Below are 19,720 nucleotides of genomic sequence, written 5' to 3' on the forward strand. Positions count from 1 at the left end.
TATAAAACCACTGCACAGATATATGTCTGGCTTTCACATTTTGAGGGTGAACACAATAATATTTTGTCATTTCAACTACTGGAACAGGTAGCAGATTTTTGTTTTCAAACAAGTGTTATATGCATAATCTGTGGGTGCTAAGTTCAAGATTTTTTATGTTTATGTTGATGAAGTAATTCACTTTTACTTTCAGATTTCATAGGGCTTTTGATCTAACACCAAGGAGAACACTTCACGTGAGGTGTCGTATGTTAGACCAAAGGTATCAAAGCTAAATTACACCACCAGAGAAGACTTTATGCTCTCCCAGATACTTCGTAGCTATCCCTGTATTTCATTAAATGATTTTCAACCCCAAATGTGTTTGGAAAACAATACCAGAACAGAACTGCACAGCACACTGCTCAACTTGAACAGAATTTTAAGATCTATGACACCGTAAGAATGAAATAGAATAAAATGGATAACACAGGCGATTTCCCGCCCCTCTGCATAAAATAATTACATATACTAGTCCTAGAAATACTTACTTTTTAGTATGAGCCAATGCAATGGCATTAGCAATTAGCGAGGCAGACACACCAACTGATTTTGTGATGTCTTCCAGCATGTTTTTAAGTGCTTGCAGATTCTTTAGATCTCCTTTTTCTGCCAGAGTCTGAGTGAGCGCAGTAACTGCTGGTCTAGTAGGCAACAAGCCGTTGTCAAGCATTCCTTTTAAAACAGCCATGGCATCTAACAATGGTAAAGAAATAAGGGAAAAGGAAATCAGACTTTAGTTCAGAAGGCAACCATGCCGTTAGTATCATTAACCCTACCCTTTTAAAAACATGTACAGAAAATTATTCTCTTGCTGAACTTAAGCCCCAAAATTGCTATAGTGAATTATAACTTTAATATATACACACACAAATAAAAACTTTCAACAGTAATTCAGGTTAAAACGCTGTAACATTTGCTCAATAAAAAGTATTAATATACTTTTAACATTTAATTAATTTTAGTAGCCAGCTCAAGGAAAGCAGCTGTGTCATAAATGTCCTCCCTTATGACCTTAAAGTCATGACCTTTTCAGTTTTTTTTCTCCAAACTATAATCAATTTTCTTTACTAAAAGCCAAAAATGTTGCATACTTAAGAATAAATATTGTTTAAAAAAGTAATTCATTACTGAAACTGCTAAAGTCTAGTATTCAGATTTGTCTTTTTAAGTGTGCACCAAAACTTTGTTTACCAACATTTAATTTTTAAATAAAAGCACGGGAAACAAGTCTCCATACAAGAACAAAAATAAACTGAAAACTGGACAGTTACCTCAAGAACTCCTAAAATTATAGCAACTACCTATGTTAAAAACACACAAAATCAATCTCCTGTCCCTCTGTCACAAACTCCCCAAACCCACTGCAGATGAAGTCACCCTCATTTCTCTAATCAGAATTCTTGTCAATTTACATTATACATGAGCAAACACACAGAGAAAGACATGCCCCTCCAGTAAAAATCTCTTAGTCCTTACCAGCATAGGCAGGATTAATCACAGATAATAATTAGAATACCAAGGGATAACACTTCTAACACAACATACACCCACTTGAACTCCACTGCGTTAACATTCCAATTCAATATGCAGGTACTGCAGAAACCAAATATTAACTTTTATAAGAGAGGAAGAAAAAACATCCGGTATACCTAACTTTCTTTCACAGCAAATTTTCTTTCTGCACATCCCTCCCCACTCCCCCCCCCCCCCCCCCCTTCTTTCTTAGGGGAAAAAAACGGAAAAATACATCAGGGGCAAGATTCCCAAAATTTAAAACGCAAACTTAAAATACATGCTAAGTTCAAATTCTCTCCCAACTGTGTGGACCTCCCTTTAGCATGGAGCATGACCAGCCGTCTCAAGAACAAGGACAGAGAAACATTTGAAAATTGCATGTGTGCAGCACTACTGCAAGAAATTCTGTAATAGTAGGATACTGGATAATTCTGCTGGTATCTTTTTTTTTAATTACGCAAAAGCACTCATTACTACTAGCCTAAATTAATAATTTAATCCCTTGATTTTTCAGTACTTAAAAGCAGGTAACTCTGTGCATGTGAAAACCAATCATTTATCTTTTAAAAGGCTTTCCTATAAACTTTGCAAATTCCCTACCATGAAACTGTGACTTTTAAGTTCTAACTCTTAAAGTAACCTGGGTTTTACCAAGTTCTTGCTAGAAGATATTAGAGCTCTTATGAGTGGACCTACATAAAAACTTTTAACTATACCACACCACACAGCAAAGAATGATGATGAACTATATAAGGAAGTGATAAAAAAAAGCAAGTTTTACACAAGTGAAAGCCATCACAGAATGTAGGTCAAATGGAGCTCACCAACAAAAGATTACAAAAAGACTGTGCCCAAAAATTTTTTCGGTAATCTATGAGCCTCAGAAAATGACCAGTACGGTTGAAATATTTAGTAGCTTGCATTTTCAAGGGTTCGCTTACAAAAAGAGAAGCAGTATCTTTCAAATTAAAATAGAAACAACGATCAAGTCTGACTGTTCAAGTAAATTACCAAAGTAAAGCTTGTTCAATGCACAAGATAAAGTAAAATACAATTTTGCAAAGCAATGTAATTCCACAGACTTCTTGAGAAACTTTGTATTGTGCAAAAAGAAACACTTTTTGTGTACAGCAAGGGAAAGGGTTGACATGGCAGTGAATTTAGTATGCTAGCTAAAAAGAAATCATGTAGTTAATGCAAGAGATTGGCAGAATAAAGAGACATCAGCGATGTTCTGAAGAAGGGAAGATTTTTGGTGTGTAATATTTAGGAAGAACTGGCAAAACTTCATGGCACACTGGACAAGAAAAAGCAGAAAATTTATTAGAGTAAAATCAGACAGGAAAGTCAGGTGAAGGCCTTGAAAGCTGCAAAAAAACAAGAGCAAGAGAAGCAATTGTATTCATCACAAATAGTTCAGTCAATGACGCCTGGCAGTGACATCAGACTGGAGACTGAAAGGGGAAGGAATTTGAAAGAAGTCAAGTTTATCAGCTGCAGGAAAGAGTAAAGTGAGAATATGCATCTAAATGCTCATCTTAGGTATTCTAATGTAGCTGATGTTACATGGGTATGGGCTACTACAGCTACACATAATGGAATGAAATAAAATTAACTGATGGCAGAATCAAAAATGGATTTTCTGGTATGCCTTCTGGTATGAAAGTAAAACCCAATTCAGTATAATACATTTTCTCTGTACATAGCTGCTTTAATGCTTAAAGGTACTGACAAAAATACGTATCAACACTGTACCTATGCTTGCACAGGGATAAAAGACACAGCACTACATGCAAAACTATGTGCTTGCAGAGTTTTTCTCTCTCACAAGAGTTCTACAGCACAACTAAATAAGTAAAATGTAACGCTGTGGAGCTGAACTCTAGGCTGCAAAATAACAAATGCCAAGAACTAAAATAACAGACTTGTAAACTTCATCCACCATCTTGTTGGGTATCCTTACATACTCTTCAGCCACCATTTTCTTTTCTATCATCATTGTTACATTAAAAAGAAAACCAAACTGAATGTTTTGTTACTGTTGGTATTGAGAACTATTAAAAAGTATTTGATTAAGTTTTTAAATCAATATTATAATCATTTAGCGCACAATCATGCACATTTAACAGTCAATTTAACTCATCTGGTATCTCACACAACCAACACAATATGCAAGAAACAACTGCTGGGAATTGTTTCAGATGCTCTAAAGTATGTTAATTTCCAAAGCAAAATGACTTGTGCTGTGAATTTTAACACACTTGAAAGCCTGTACTTTCTCTCGTTCTGGAGCACAAATTTTGCATGTCTGAAGAGCTGTGATTCATCTTAAGAAAACCCATCTTGTGTTAAATGGAATGGAAACTGGACTAAGTGGTCAAATGACAAGTACATTCATATTCAAGCTGTATTATAAATGCATGTACAGTAATTTACGTCTCTCAGCTACCACAAAAGGCTCTTGATAAGCAGGTAATTTGCTAAATGGACTCCTTTATCCAAGTATTCGAAGGGCGTTACAAGAAAAATCTGCAGAGGCATTAATGTGACGTAAAGGTCAAGCATTGTGACATACCTTTCAAATAATCCCGCCTAACTTGCGATATGATGAGGAGGCTGCTGGCAGCACTGTTCAGTGTGAAGCCCTTGATGTGGGTCTCAGCACTAAAAGAAGCAGACATTTAGAAAGGAATTACTGACATGCTTCTGATACGATAATAAATGGTTGAGCACCAAGGTGAAATTATAAAAACTACTGTTCGTATGTTAAAAATATTGCTGCAAAATATCGACCTGGAGACAGCTTTTGTGTTATCCTGTCAATGGTTATAGAAGGATAATTTTTTTTTGCATTCTGACAGATGACAAAGTTGGAAGTGAGCAACAAAAGAAACAAAGTACAAGATTTTTTTTAAACAATCGGTTCAGATTCTTGAATGCTGACATATTAGATGACTAAAATAACTGCATGCCCTGCATTGTTCTGTTGTATCCTAAGCTGGATACTTTTTCTTCTTTTTTCAATAGTCACCATAATTATAAAATATAAAACTATTCTTTCAGCAATAAAAAAGAAACATTTATTTTCAGCACTGTATATTTTAAACATAAACTAAAGCATATTATGAACTAACACCGTATCATTTGGTTGATTAATTTTCAAATTTCTGTCATCTAGATGTATACAGGTTTTAAAGAGAACATACTGCTTTTGCTGCCTTAGCCATGTTAAAATTGCATTTCGCTTATCAATTCTTTACCTCCTGTAATACAAAACTTCACATATCTATAGCAAAGAGAATCTTTAATAACACTGCTAAAGCTTTTCTAACACCCTGGAAATTAGTCAAGACAGACTAACCAGCAATCACATTGATCTTATGCTACAAAATATTCCCATTCCTGAATGACATATAGCCACATTTTTAATATATAAGGATAACTTTACAAATGTTCATTTCTAGATTACAAAATCTCTACACAGAAAAGGGGGGCATTGCCATTTACCATATCAGCAATCAAGATAAACCTCTCTGATCATCTTGTGGCAAACAACTGAGCAGCCTACCTACTTGAACTTAGAGGCTGAGCGGATTGGGAGGTAAGCAGGGTCATTGCTAAATTATTCTCCTCAATCCCAAGAAAATCCTTCGCATCGCACACAATATGACTGTCCTCTCAGTCACTTTCAGCCTCCCAGGCTCACAAATGCAGTCACTGGACTCGGGATTTTCTTACTCTCCCAACCAATCCTCTTAATCCCTGCCTAAGCACCCACTGCTCAGTTCCGCCTTTTTTTTTTCCCCCTTTGTCCCATCTGTCAAAGCCCTTAAGTCAACAATTCATGCATGAGACTGTAAATTACATATAACAAAGGATTTACTTCCTCCAATCTTCCAATCTTTAGTGTGATTAAATAGATGTTAGCTACTATTACAGAACTAATCCATCATTCCAATACTCCTAAATTTCTATTTAAAACTTCTTGGACTAAATGCAGTAAATATTCCTCAAAACAGTGCTGGAATGTGAAAGGTTGACCAACAGATCAGTAACCTTCTGGGTTGCTTGTTTTTTTGTTGTTTTTTTTTTTCAAATGCGGAGTAGGAGTGCAATTTCCTTCTACCACATCACTTCCTCATGGAAGTTTCTCAGTTCTGGTAACAAGAGGTCAGTTTTAAAATTACCTGACCTTTTTAAATAGAAAAATTACTTATTTTGTTGCCTATGCTAATGCTCATAGTAAAGCTCTCTAAATATTATTTAAATTTCAAATTTGGCTTCAAGCAGAGTAAAAAGAACAAGATGTTAGCTTATATAAATGAAGGTAGCTTTCCTGTATTTTATGAAAATATTAGGAGTTGCACAAGTTTCAGGCCACTGCACACATTTAAGCCTTGGAGGAGTAATCTTTTTGTAGTATGAGGTTGGAAAAATTGTCAAGCATGCAGAAATGTGTGCGAAACACACAGATTTGCTATTCCTCAACCATGGGTACATACACAATCACTTTCTTTATTTCAGTGAATAATTTAAAACTTACAGACTTTTGAAAATGCTTAATGTAAGCATCATTTTGTTACTAGAAAAAAGAAACAGATAAACACCATGAGCCCTACCAATATGAAGCATTTTCTGTCTTGATGCAACAGTGAGCTGTTACAGGCTTTTTAGAATGTCATTATTTGGCATTTCTATGCTACAAGATGGAGTACGAGAGTTCTGAAAAGCACAGGGGTTATTATGATAGTTGGCTTTGACCAGTGACCAAGAATAGAACCTCTTATTGAATCCTACTTTCTTTTTTCCTAAATATATCATGGTTCAGAGGCTTAGACCTTTAAAACACATCTCCAACTTTTTTAGTCATTAAAATTTTTTGTTCATTTTCTTCCTGCATTTTGAATTTACATACTAAAACACTTATCTAAGTGGGAATTGTGAATCATCGAAATACTAGGAACAAGCAACCACTCTTCCAATCGGCAAATTACTGCTGATAACATGCAATACTTTGTGCATCTTCCTTACAAATGTGTTTGAGCTGCGGAGCAGGGAAGCAGTCAATGCATGTACAAATCTTCAGTAGAAAGTTTCAAACTTCTTCCCTGAAGAATCTTTCAATATATCTTTTGATACATTAATATTTTCTGCGTATGTTTAACAAACTACCTAAACTTTGTCAACATTCTTTGTACTTCTAAAACATCTCCTTTCCATCTTCTATTTACAAAGATTTATCAGTTACTTCCATTTCAGGGAGCTTAATTTGATAAACTGTTTTAGTTTTTCCTTGACATAAGCCATATATCCACCAAGCACAACCACTCCTTATCATAAAGCCCAGTTACCTATTTGAAAAAACATTATTTGTTCTTCTGAATGCAGAACTCAAATACTTTTTCAATGAAAGACATTTCTTTGGTCTAAACACTTTTAAAGAAAACGTGAAAATAATAAACATCATCTTACACTATACTGTTCCCAGACATCAAAAACTAAGTTGCCTCTAAAAATTATTAGATTTTTACAGTGCTCTATGCATCATGTAAGTTACCTACAGGGACTTTCAAATTCACTGTATTGAGTCAGATAAAACATTTGGTGACAACCACTGTTCTTGTTTTAGCTGGAGAAACTAAAAGACTTAAATTTCTTAAACTTTTGTTCTTCTTGCCTCTACATTGATGAGTAGTAACACTTCTACTTTGAAGCCTATAATCTGACCAGAACACACATTACAGGCAATAATTAAAGCAAGTGGCATACCATACAACACAGTAAAGGTTAATTTGATTCTGGTGATTCTAATAATACATGACAGCAGGTTGGTTTTATTTCAGAAGTGTAAGAGTTGGATCTAAGGTTTATGGTCATCTCCTAGCCACTGGCATCACAGTCAAACATACCATTTTGCATTTGGCAGGGAGCCAGCTGCCAGGGTGTGTGGGTAGGGTAGGACAACAGCAGGGATGGGCATTGAGGAGAATGCTCACAGGCAGTTAAGTCAAGGAATCTTGTCTGTTTGGATATTGCTCTAAAGAGGAAAAGGCAGACTGCCAGAAGGGTAGACTTTCGGCTCTGATGCCAAGTACATTTGTTGATACAGTTAGTTGAAATGAGCTATTAGCAATACATACTGTCACTCTAGTACCTTTTTAATATATGGCATATCGCCCTATGAAACACCAGTGTATTTCTTACCATAACTCCTAATTATCAGTCATGACCCATTTTCCCATTGAAAGCTAAGGACTAACCTGAAAATTATCCAGAAATTATTTAAAAACACTTCCCCAAACAATTAAAATCCCCCAAACACAGAAAAGCCTTACATGTGTTTCACTTCAATGGCTTCTTCAAGACAATTCTGTGTTAACAATGCTTTTATAAGGGTGGTATAAGAACGATAATGAAACTTGTTCTTCCCTTGCATTTTCAGGAAAATATCATAGGCCTCTAAAAAAGAAAAAAAAAAAAGCCAAAATGAAATGTCATATTGCGATGATGTTGATCATAGAAAGAAATCACCTATTCATTGAAAAGGTCCATCTTAAATCTATTTATTCTCTGCTTACATCTTTGAGCCCAAAGCTGTTGGTCACAGCTTGTTCAAAACTGCTTGTATACAACAATCAATTGACACATACCTCCACAGAACAAAAAGTTTGCTACTGCTCTTTTTATATATGTGGCTGTTGCTTAAATACCGACAGAGCTGGTTAGGAGGGGAAGACTCAGGATTTTTAAAGCAACACCTAATTCTGGGGTATATAGTTACAGTGTCTGGTGCATGATCACAACAGCGTTTAACAAATAATATAGGAGGTGATTCCAATATGGGGAGATCAAATTATTTGGCTACGACAAGATTTATACAAAACATACAATTTACAAATATACAGATATTTAACAAGTAAACTACGCTGCATTTGTTTGACTGATTAACAGTTTTATTTCATGCATTCACAATAACTGTCAGTGTATGAAAAGATGTTACCAAAAAGGGGGAAAAAATGATAAGCACACTTTTCAGTCATTTATTTTTCTGAAACAAGATTATGCAGCTATAAACATACAGCTAAAACTGCCATCCAGGCTGTAACATATGCTAGAAAGCTGTGTTAAGAACCACAAATGATCTTTTACATCTAAACTGTGATTGCATGTTTCGTTTAATGAAACTCAAAAGATAATCCCTTTCCTAATTCAAATCATAGCCACAACAACCTTTAAAACTTTTCAGAAATACTTAGACTATCACTACAAATTTCCCAGCTAAGCATTTGTTTTCTTACACTTTTAAAGTAAAGACGACGATAACTCATTTAAATCTTACTGTCACAAGAGGCATCACACTAATAGCACTTACTACAGTGTGCTGTGGAATTTTAAGCTGGCATTCCCCAAACCAACACTGTTGGTGTGCCTTTTGGTTTGAATCTTAAACTTCTTCAACCAAAGAGTATACATAAAAACCTCCTGAAACGTAGGCACAAAAATAACTACACATAAAATTTATTATTTACAACAAACTCTTACACTGAGTTAATCATTAGAATTAACACTGCCATCCATAATCTGTTTTGGACACGTGGAGCTACATTATATATATGTGAATAGAGATAACTGATAAGAATATCACAGCAAAAATTAAATCCACTTCTGTGTATGCAAGTTTCGTGTATACAAGAGAGACACTAGAGATGAAGAGACAATATGACTGATGTCTGACATTACAATACTGATTGCATTGTCAACCAAAAGACCAATGAAACAACAACAGGACAACACAGGAAAGGTCCTCAAACCCGCAACCACGTTTACTTATAGGTCTGAGGTTAAAGCTTGGCCTGCTGCAACATCCTGAACCCTCTTGACTGCTCAGATGCTGAACACCAGCATTCATAGAGTGTTCACACTTAAAATTCAGTGGGAAAGGCATTTTTTCTTCCACTCTTCTGAAATCTGAGGTACCAGTAGACTAGCAATCACATTCAACAATAACAAAAACCCTTTCACTGGTATAATCTATTACAAGTGTAACCAATTATTTACAAAAATGTAGCTGACTGGTGATATGTTGGTTCCTTCCGCTCATGAAAGCCTGTTTAAATTCTACTTTTTAAAGCCAAAACCTCCTTATGTTTGGAGATTCCTACAAAAGCTCTGCTGTTTTCAGACTGAACTAGGATTTTGTCCTGTGTTTGAATATTGCTTTCCATTGCCTGGGTACAGAAATGGACCTTGCCACCAGTAGACATGATGTCAAGCGTATGTTACCATCAATTATCACAGTCCAAGAAATGTAAGATCTATTTCTACAAGGAAATATATCTAAATCTTTTTTGTAATGACTAGTTCAATGAAGAACTAAAAATCTTTGTATCAGTATTGTTTTCCTGTTCTAGGATGTTTTGTTGTGTATGTCAGTCCTGACCTCAGAATGATTATCCTATTCAGATTATTTTCTTAACATTATTTTACATCAGTGCAAGTAGCATGTTTGAAGTATACGTACATGAGTCTTGAATTGAGACATATGCCTGATCAGGTATTATCAGCTATTACTTCTTCAGAGAGCATCTAAAATTACTAAAGTATATTAGCATTCCAAAGAGAAAGTTCTTGGTTTCCAAGTCATATTGTGTTATACTAGCTATTTCAAGTAGAAAGATTTGTTAGAAAAGCGACAACTTGCCAAGAAAGTCTCAGCTCTCAAGACTTTTTGTCAAATTTGTTTCAGTAATTGCAACTGTTTGGGATATGTGTAACATGATCCCCTATAGTCAAGTTCTCATACTGAGGAATCAAGATAAAAATGAAAATATGACTTTGCATAAATCAAGCACCTCAGATAATAGATTTTTCAAAACACCTCCATGTCAGAGTTGGTAAGTTCATTAAATTAGTTACATAATTAGATCAATCTTTTTTCTATCAAAAAGCTGATGCTGATAAAAAGTTATTCTACCCTATTACATTCACATCAAAATTACATTATACTGCTATATAAAAGCAACAACTTAGTTTTTATAGATTTTTTTTTTTTTTTTAAGACAAAGAAAACTGTTTCCCAACAAGGAACTGTTTCCTAGCATTTGTCGTCTTTTCCCTTAATCCCCAATAGCTCTAGACCACCTCCTCTCAAATACTGCACCTTGAAATAAAAGAATATGCTGAAATAACTTACTGGAATTCAGTATCAAATGTCCTCATAGATTGTTAGCAGTTACATTTTATATTTTTGTTTTAAACTAGTCTCCCTGCAAGGTCCAAGGCATATTTAATTTTCTCCTGCTCTCCACTTGATGATTTATGATATCAAAGGCACAGGACACTTTTCTAGGAATAATGTTATAAAATGCATTGCATTAATTTTGCCTGGTTTTCAGTGAAAATATTTCTGCATTTCTCATTTTCTTCCAATTTCCAAAATTTACCAGCACGAAGAATTTCGTGCAAACATTATGTCTGCCATAATACACGATTCTTAAATTCATATACATAACACGAGATTGCACTCCCTACATACAGAATATCCAGACTCCACTTTTGACTTCTAATCAGTGCTCCTGCGACTGAATAACTCTATAGGGTCATTTCACTAACAACAGAAGTTAACTGTGTGAACGACTGACAGATTCTTCTTTTAAAAACTCAAAGCTTAAAAATCTGTGTCCAACCTGTATATTATACTGATAACACTCAGAGAAGAAAATGACTAGGTGTCTTGTATTTTAAATCTTCCTCATTCAGCAAAATTATTTTTTTTTAAACCTATTTAATTCTATTTTCTAATCTGCTTTCAAGTGAGATACCTACTTATTTGTCATAGTACAGGCCAAAAAAAAAAAAAAAAAAAGGATTTCCAGAATATTCAAATGCTCTGCACTTTGGCAAATGCTAGAAATGGACTGATTTCCTTCCTGCTTTGAAAGGTCCAGTAATGTTAGTTCTGACTCTGTGCCCCTGCTTTGGGATGAGATGGCTAGGAATGGATTTCCAATGATTTAAACACAGACTAAGCCAAAGGAACTGCACTGAACTACACTCCTCCTTTGTATATACAAAGGTAAATACCCATCTATAAGTTAATCCTGTTTTTATCTGAGGCAGGGAAGTTTGTACAGAAGAGCTGTTCATTTTTTATAGCAGAATTGATCTGAAGTGATCTCTCAATAAGGCCATTTTATTTGTGGGGTGGCACCCACAGGCACAGATGTTTGGAAAGAGTAAGCTGTGGGGACACAGATTTTGATCTTCTGTTTATAGTCTGTGTATTTCTTTCGGGGAGGAACAATAAGAGGGAAAGTTTCCAAATTCTACAGAGAAACATGGACAACTTTAATTTTAGTTGTAAAGAAGCTTAAGACACTACATCACACATTGAATCCTCCCTTCAAATAGAAATAGATAGTTTTGCAACATCAACAAATAGAAAATAGTCTAAGAGATAAAAGCCAAATAGGAAAACAGCAATGAGTATCTCCATGACATAGTCCCATCTCATTCGTTGTCATCTAATTTCTTTGCCCATAGCTTAAATAAGGTACCTAAAGTATACTTTGGAACCATATCTGATCTCATTATTAAGACCTCAACAGCAGTGAAAAATACAAAATATCTGAACAACTTCTTTTAATAGGTAATTGCCTTCCCATAAACATGCCCCAGTTATTTCAGTTGATATTAATCTTTCTTCTCACTACACTTCTCATGCCTCACACCTTAAAACTTGTGAGCAAACAGCTAGATTTTCTGGGAACCGTAAAAATTGTATTTTTTTGCATCAATCCTGTATATAAATTTAGTTTCTGGTGTTTAATGGATACATTTGAAAAGTCTAAAACATGGTGTTAATCCAACAGTATGAAGTGAACTGCAGACCAACAATACTTTGGTAATTTTAAAATGGGCAACTTTACCACAGGCTGACTTGACATTATCGTGTACCTTTCCTAACATACTAGCAAACCAACAAAAAGCAGCAGCAAGCATCTATTGCTCTATAGCTAATCGATATCTTAAAGTTAGTGCTGAAGGGGGAAAAAACCCAGTGGTTTTGAGTTTACCTTTTGCATTGTTTTTCTTGCAAAGCATCCTTATTTTTCTTTCTTCCACATCAGAAGCACTTAAACTTCCGGTATCTTCATGTCCAACCTTTAAAACAAACAAACTTAAATTTAAGTTACTGTAATGCCATCTGTTAACATTTTTCAGTGGAAAGAGGTATATTCAGAAGTGTTGTTAGCTAGGAGAGTTAAACTCCAGTTACCTTAGGTACCTCAAATGGAACAACCTGACCATTTTTTTCAAGTATATCAGCCAGTAAGGTTAGTGTTTTCTCACGAGGGACAACATTTTCTTCTTGAATTTTAGTCCAAACAGCTTCAGCCTTTCTCCAGTCACCATTGTTCTCTGAAACAAGATTCAAATCTTCAGATAAAAGCACATTTAGAGTATGCATACATAAAGCGATTCAAAAAAGGTATCTTTGGAAAATAATTATCAATTAATCATGTACTTCTGCTTCATGTGATCAAGTTGAAAAGCTATAAACTACTTAGAATACACAGAGAACACCAGAAGGTGCAAACAGAAAAAAACCCAGAAGGATTGTATGAATTTTCAAATGAATGAGAAATTAGTTCAAAAATATTACAGAAGTGGTCGTCCTAGCTCGTCAGTTCTAATATTCTTGACTGTTAATTGTAAAAACAATTACAAAAAATTCTAAAGTATTACAAAACGTTAACATTCTACGGTACCACTTCTAAGTTCCGTTCTGAAATTCTTGAAATGAAATCCTCTGGTTATGTTGCTACTGAGTTAGAGTGTCTACATCCCAAAGTTTACCACTTCCAAGTCAAAGAAGTGTTCTAGGCCTTCAGGCTCTCATTTTGCTAAGAAAAAGAAAAAATGCCTATCTGAAGACTGTAAAAGCTAAGTTTCCTGAAAGAAAAACTTAATAAATTGCTACCAAATTCACAGAATAATTTAACTGTTTTCAGTAAGAATAGCAATTTATATATGCACCACTGTACATAACTGCAAATAAATAGAAAGCTGGACTTTGTGAAAGAAAACAGTTAATTGCTATTTAACTACATACAGCAGGTGGTTTCCTGTGTCTCCTATCATAAGTCACCAGAACAGCATTGACTTCTGGTTGTAGATCCTGTTCACAGCTACCTAAACCCAACATGGGCTGGCTATGACCTGTCTGTTCCATGGTTTAATTCAGAATCTCAGAAATTAAGACATGCAAGGCAAGAAGGCAGAGTCAGAAAGCGGATGATGGAATGAAATGTTCACATGGGAATATCCCAGCCTGTAACAGCAGCTCTTCAGCTATTCTTCCACTGTTCAGTTAAGGAACTTCAGCTTTTCTGTAGACTAGGCTCCACTGGACTAAGTCATACCACACAGAAAAGCTGGAGCAGCCAGCTGGAAGCAGCATGACACACTTGAATATTCTCTAGAACTGTTATAAAGTTGGTGTTTCAAAGCAGCATATACAGCTTTGCAAACAATATTGCAATGCAATACTGAAACACTGCAATGTTCTGTTCTTTCCAGGAGCAGCATGGGTTTAAGAAAACACATGGATATGTAACTGGGCTGGTTCAAGATCCAAGCCCATTTTCAACAAGGTTCTGGCATCACTTCAGCTTTTTAGACGAGGCAGCAAACTTAGTGACTACCGAAGTCAAATAAAGTGATTGGTTTTAAGGACTAAATACTGCAGATAACATTTTAAAGCAGAGTATTATGGCAGTTAACAGAGTAGGACAGAGAAAGCCTTAACACTTTTTCATGTGTTTGTACCTATGTTTGACACCCGTGAGGCCCATCTAGAGGACATGTTTTCAGTTTTGGGCTCCATAACTATAAAAGAGATGCTAGCAACTGGAGCAAATTCAGCCATCAATACAGACATGGGGCTGGAGCAGATGAAGTAAAAGAGGAAGTCTAAGAAGATGAGTTTTCAGCAGCCTGGAAAAAAGCAGGCTAACAGGGGATCTAATTGCTGTCTTCAGTTACCTAGCTCACAGTTAGAGAAGAGCAAGTCAGTCTCCCCTTGGAAGTGCACAGCAAAGGATGAAAGGTGATGGTTCAAAGTTGCAGCAATGGAGTATCTGAGGATGATCAAACCCTGGAACAGGTTGCCCAGGGAGGCTGTTTGATTTCCCCCCTTGGAGGCACTCAAAACTTTACTAGACAAAGCCATGATGCGATATAACTGAAGCTGTCCTAGCTCTGGGAAAGGGCTAGGCCTAAAACTCCTGAGGTTCTCTCCTGCATAAATTATTCTGTGATTGTAAAAAACCAAATGCATAGTTTTCAACATTTTGGATCACAGCTTGGACTAGATAGTAGGTTCTTTTTTTGTATGCTTAAAACTGATCTGAAGCTATGGCTTAGGTGCACAATGACAACTCTTTACTGTACTTGTACATGGGGCAGCTTTGATAGATCATCTAAAATGGCTGAAAGCAGGAATGTGTGTGGTTTTTGTCTTTTATGGTGACAGAAACCCACAAATGTTTTCCACTTCTTTGAGCAGATGGAATTGGTTTTGTCTTTTGAAAGAAGACTGAAGATTTTGCATGACAGAATTTGATAAATTTTATCTTCTTAGATTCTCTTCCTAGTAGGCACACTGTCAGACTTAGTCACTGCCAGAGGTGAACAGGATGAGTGGAGAAACAGGAAGGCTCCCCTCCCTGTTGAGACAAGATTGCTTTTCAGACCTACTTGATTTTTGATGGTGAACCAGCATGTGCAAAGCCAGAACTGGGTAGTGCTACAGTTTGGTTTTGAAGCTTTCTAAGGCTGTTCAGGAAATGAAAAGCAACAAAGTTCTCAACGGGTCTCTGGTCTTTTTTTTGTGGAAGTACTCATCTTTTCTGCTTGTGGTAAGAAGCCTCTTGCATTACCGTATGAAAAGAAAAAGAGGGTTCAAATAGTATTTTATTTAGCATTAAAACATAGCTAGTTCTAGTCAACCATATACATGGGCAACAGCCTAAAATTACTTTAAGGTCAAATGCAAGTTTTCCCATGACCAAATATATCAAATTGCTGTAATGGCTCATTAATATACACACACACACACACACATTACCAAAGTACACAGCAATCCCTGTAATTCCTTTTTTTTTAATGTCCCAATTTACTATTTAGTGCTCCATATCCAATCTTAACACAGAATGTTTTTTCAAGACTTGAACTAGAACTAAAGTTTCCAAAATTTTTATTATGTATAATACAGTATGATACACTGAATAACAAAACCAGCACAGACTGAAAAATACAGAAAGAGGAAATGAAAAACACTACAGATACATCCTACACCAAGTCTGTAGCATAGAAATGGAACTTTCAACTTTAAAAACTGTTCCACTCCTAGAAGTGATGCAAAAGTCACTTGTGGCTGATGAAGAATTGGTAATTTTTTTTAAAAAAATGCACCTTTCAGAACCAGATCCAATCACAGGAAACACCAGATCTCTATCAGTTATGAAGATATAACAAATGAGCAGTTTTTCTTCTTTAAGCATTATTAAAAACCAAAACAGAATCAACTTTCAAATTAGGATACAAGACAATAGCATGGATTTGAATACTTGTACTATGTAAGTTCTATGTAAGTGTTCAGGTCTGCAGGTAAAAAAAAAAAACAAAACAAAAAAACCCTGTACTCTCCCCTTGCCCAAAATGCCTCAGAAACACTATCCAGGCTAATTGCATATCAGGATAAAACTCCTCTCCAATTCAGGGTTATGTCCTATCTCCAACCACAAAAGCAAACAGATTACAACATGAAAAAGATCACAAGCTCACTTACCACACAGTTGAAGCAGGTAGTAGTACATCTCATCTCTATCACATTCAAATAGGTTTTGAGTTAATTCTATCAAGTGTTCCAAAGTCTCCATCTTTAAAAAGAAAGGAAGAACATAGTTATACCTAAGCTAAACAATTATTTTTTCTATATATGTGCACTTACATGCTGTGTGCATTCAGCTAAAATAGTATTTCTGTTTAAGTATACACCAGCATTTACACAGAGCATTAAGTTCACCTCATCAGCCTGTCACACGTCCTTTCACAAACATAAAAACCAAGCAATGAAATATTTCGAAACAATTTTTCTTGGAATATAATGACAGTTACACAGAAGACATCATATGAGCCACATACCTGATTGCTTGATATACACTTTTTTGCAAACCACTGCAACCTTCCAGAGTGTGCTCTCAAGCCAGGTGTCTGTAAAATATTTCCACAAGAAGAAACACATTACTTCACATAGAATATTCTAAGGAAAAATAAACATAATACATGTACTCGTAATAAAAGTTCATAGGTTTTGCTTGCTTTTTGAAATCTGAATGAGACTAGAAGCTCAGAAATAATCAAGTTAGGTTGCATTTATGAGAGACTTAAAAATTGCAGTCATTTTCTTCAAGACGTTTTTCTTTTTAAACACTGCCAAAAGAGTTAATTTAAAATACACTTCAGATGAACTGAAACATTAAATAATTTTATCACCACAGTAATAGAGTATTATTGGTATTACCCATAGTAATCCTTTGTATTACTCATGGTAAAGAATTACACCAAATTTTTCCAAACTGTCTTCACAATGTAATGTTTGCATTCAACACCACTGCAGTGTCTTAGTACCTAGAAAACCATGCCTCTCAACCACATCATCAGCATTTGGTACCCCTTCTCTGCTAACATTAGCCATTTTCTTACAACTATTAATACCTAAAAACAGTAAATGTTTTTAGATATTGACTTCTCTTGCTACTGCTCAGTAAGAAAATGAGGAATTTATGGAGCAGTAACTGTTAAAATGATAACATGCTGCCAATGCAGACGGCAGGTATACTAACTGTAAGGCAATTCCTATCTCAGAACAGAGCAAAGGCTTACTTTTAAGTGTGTGTACATGGAGGAACTGATGTATAATAGTCAACATGCCACAGTTCTTTCTGTTATTAATTTTCCCAGGTTTGATGAGCCTTTGCTTATTCATTCCTTTGTTGTTTTGAGCAGACTACAGCTACAGAATACACATTCTCAATAAGGTTTCAATCCTTGGAAACTTCATCTGGTATAGACTACCACATTGTGCATTCTCAGCACCACAGGCCATAATCAAAATACTGGTTCCTCCACTTAAATAAATTCTTAAAGAAACATAGGAAAATTCAAAGTTCTTAAAGAAACATGTCACAGGCATGCCAGGACTTATGTCTGACACGTGTAAAAAACAAGATACAAAAAAACCTGTGTGCAAACCATCCATCATTTTCACCTCTTACCCTTCCCCTCCCACAGAATACTTGGATTTACTTTCTTTATACTCTTGTTTTAGCACAAGGATCATTTACAGAGGACTCTGCTTTCATTTCGGGTGTCCAGATTCACATCAACATAGCTCAAAGTGTTTCCAAGGAAATGTCTGTTCATCCCTACAGAGAAACGTGTGTTTTGACTCTTGAAGGCTTTTAGCTGTTAATATTGTAAGAAATCTCTACTGTTTAAATGTGAAATGCAACTTCCAAAATTTTAACACAACTTTGCAAAAAAGAGGCAGTTTGAACAAAAACCTGTGAGAAATACTGAGTGTCAGTTCCAAAACAGTGGAAACAATTACCACTGAAAAAGTCAGTTTATCTTCTGTGTTTTTAAAACAGGTAATTTCCTTCTCTCATATTCTCCAAGCACAGAATTATTACAATTACATCTTTCTGAAATAATTCAGCATACACCAGAAAACTAGCATGCAAAACTTCAGTCAAAACTGTTAAAATTTGCTAAACATATAGGAAACAGTGTTTTGCAGAGTAAATGTTAGGCCATATAATCCTACCAATCATCGAAACCATTATATGCAATCATTGTAAGGTTTTTAAAAAATAGGACATTAACTCCACAGTTCTTCAACATGGAGAAGCTTCTCCATGTATTAAACTGTACTATAAAGATAGTCTCGATACAAGATATTACAGAAAAATAGTGGGTTCCCAAGTATTCAAAAGTGGTATATATAAACACACTTTTGCTTTCCAGGTACTTGCTTTTTTCCCAATTTTTTTTTTTTTTCCCCACAGTTATATATGTTTATAGGTACTTGCTCAGTGCTTTTTTAAGAGCTATCAAGCAGTTTCACATAAAATATGCTGAAAACTAAGTCAAGAATTAACATCTTACACAACAGGCTCTTGAAAATGAAAAAGAAAAAAGTATGTTGCCTGCATTTGTAGCTAATCCTCTTTAGGGCATGGTAAAATTCAAATGCTGAATTCACTTACAACTTCCAATATCATTGCTGATCCGAATGCCAATGAACTCAACAGCTCCAAAGCTACAAACTTTTTATAGTAAATCCTTTCCTGTTCAGAAATGATTGATGTGTCTGTCACTACAAGGACAGCTGAGTTATACAACAGATATCCTCGTGTTTCATTTTGAAATTGAGAAGTGTTTTCACATACTGCAGGTCTCAATCATCAAAAGAACATCTAGGTCAGATTAACTAAATCTCCAGGGCTTGCCTGATAGTCCATATTTGTAGCTTATCCCTTACCATCTTAGGGAATTTTAAACATTGCATTTAGCAGGAAGCAGACTTTCTGCAATACAGCAGACTAAAATACAGAATAAAAAAATGCAAGGAATAATAATAATAATGGAAAAAAGTAAAAACTGTTACTCTAATTACTCTTCAAAATTCCCATTTACAATTTTGATCTTGCTTGTTCCAATGGACTAAAAAAAAAAATCTATTATTGAGTCTTAATGTTTTGTTGGTTTTGTTTGGGTTTTTTAATTTATTTTTTAAGATATCCACTGCTTTAAAGAATGAAATAACCATTGAGAGTCTCAAGCAATTCATACAGCATATAAACTAAACATAGAAGTTTTCTGGCTTTTACATTTTCTTGGAATATACAACAGTTGTACTGTACCAAACCAAGGTTCATCTAGCTTGTTATCCTCTCCCTAACAGTGCCTACAGGAGAATATAAAATGACAGAAGACCCAGCAATACTTCCCCCTTAGTGTTCTTTCACTCTCCAACTACTTCAGGTTCAGTGGGTCACACTGTTTCTAGTAAGTGATTTCTCTTCCATGAGCT

The 19,720-nt window shown here is 35.3% G+C and overlaps 1 protein-coding gene across 2 annotated transcripts in view; it reads right to left on the minus strand.

Annotated features, from left to right (window-relative positions):
• Positions 1-19,720, minus strand: part of LRPPRC (leucine rich pentatricopeptide repeat containing) — a 92,875-nt gene that overhangs the window by 11,257 nt on the left and 61,898 nt on the right. For both annotated transcript variants that reach the window (XM_030035071.1, XM_030035070.1), the window contains exons 26-32: positions 16,768-16,836; positions 16,412-16,502; positions 12,836-12,978; positions 12,633-12,720; positions 7,893-8,016; positions 4,133-4,221; positions 531-735 (exon numbers count right to left, since the gene is read on the minus strand). In XM_030035071.1, the coding sequence (XP_029890931.1) occupies positions 531-735; positions 4,133-4,221; positions 7,893-8,016; positions 12,633-12,720; positions 12,836-12,978; positions 16,412-16,502; positions 16,768-16,836 (809 nt within the window). The remainder of the gene's footprint in view (positions 1-530; positions 736-4,132; positions 4,222-7,892; positions 8,017-12,632; positions 12,721-12,835; positions 12,979-16,411; positions 16,503-16,767; positions 16,837-19,720) is intronic.

The sequence above is a fragment of the Aquila chrysaetos genome, chromosome 13 (assembly GCF_900496995.4).
Source record: "Aquila chrysaetos chrysaetos chromosome 13, bAquChr1.4, whole genome shotgun sequence".
Taxonomy (NCBI): Eukaryota; Metazoa; Chordata; class Aves; order Accipitriformes; family Accipitridae; genus Aquila; species Aquila chrysaetos.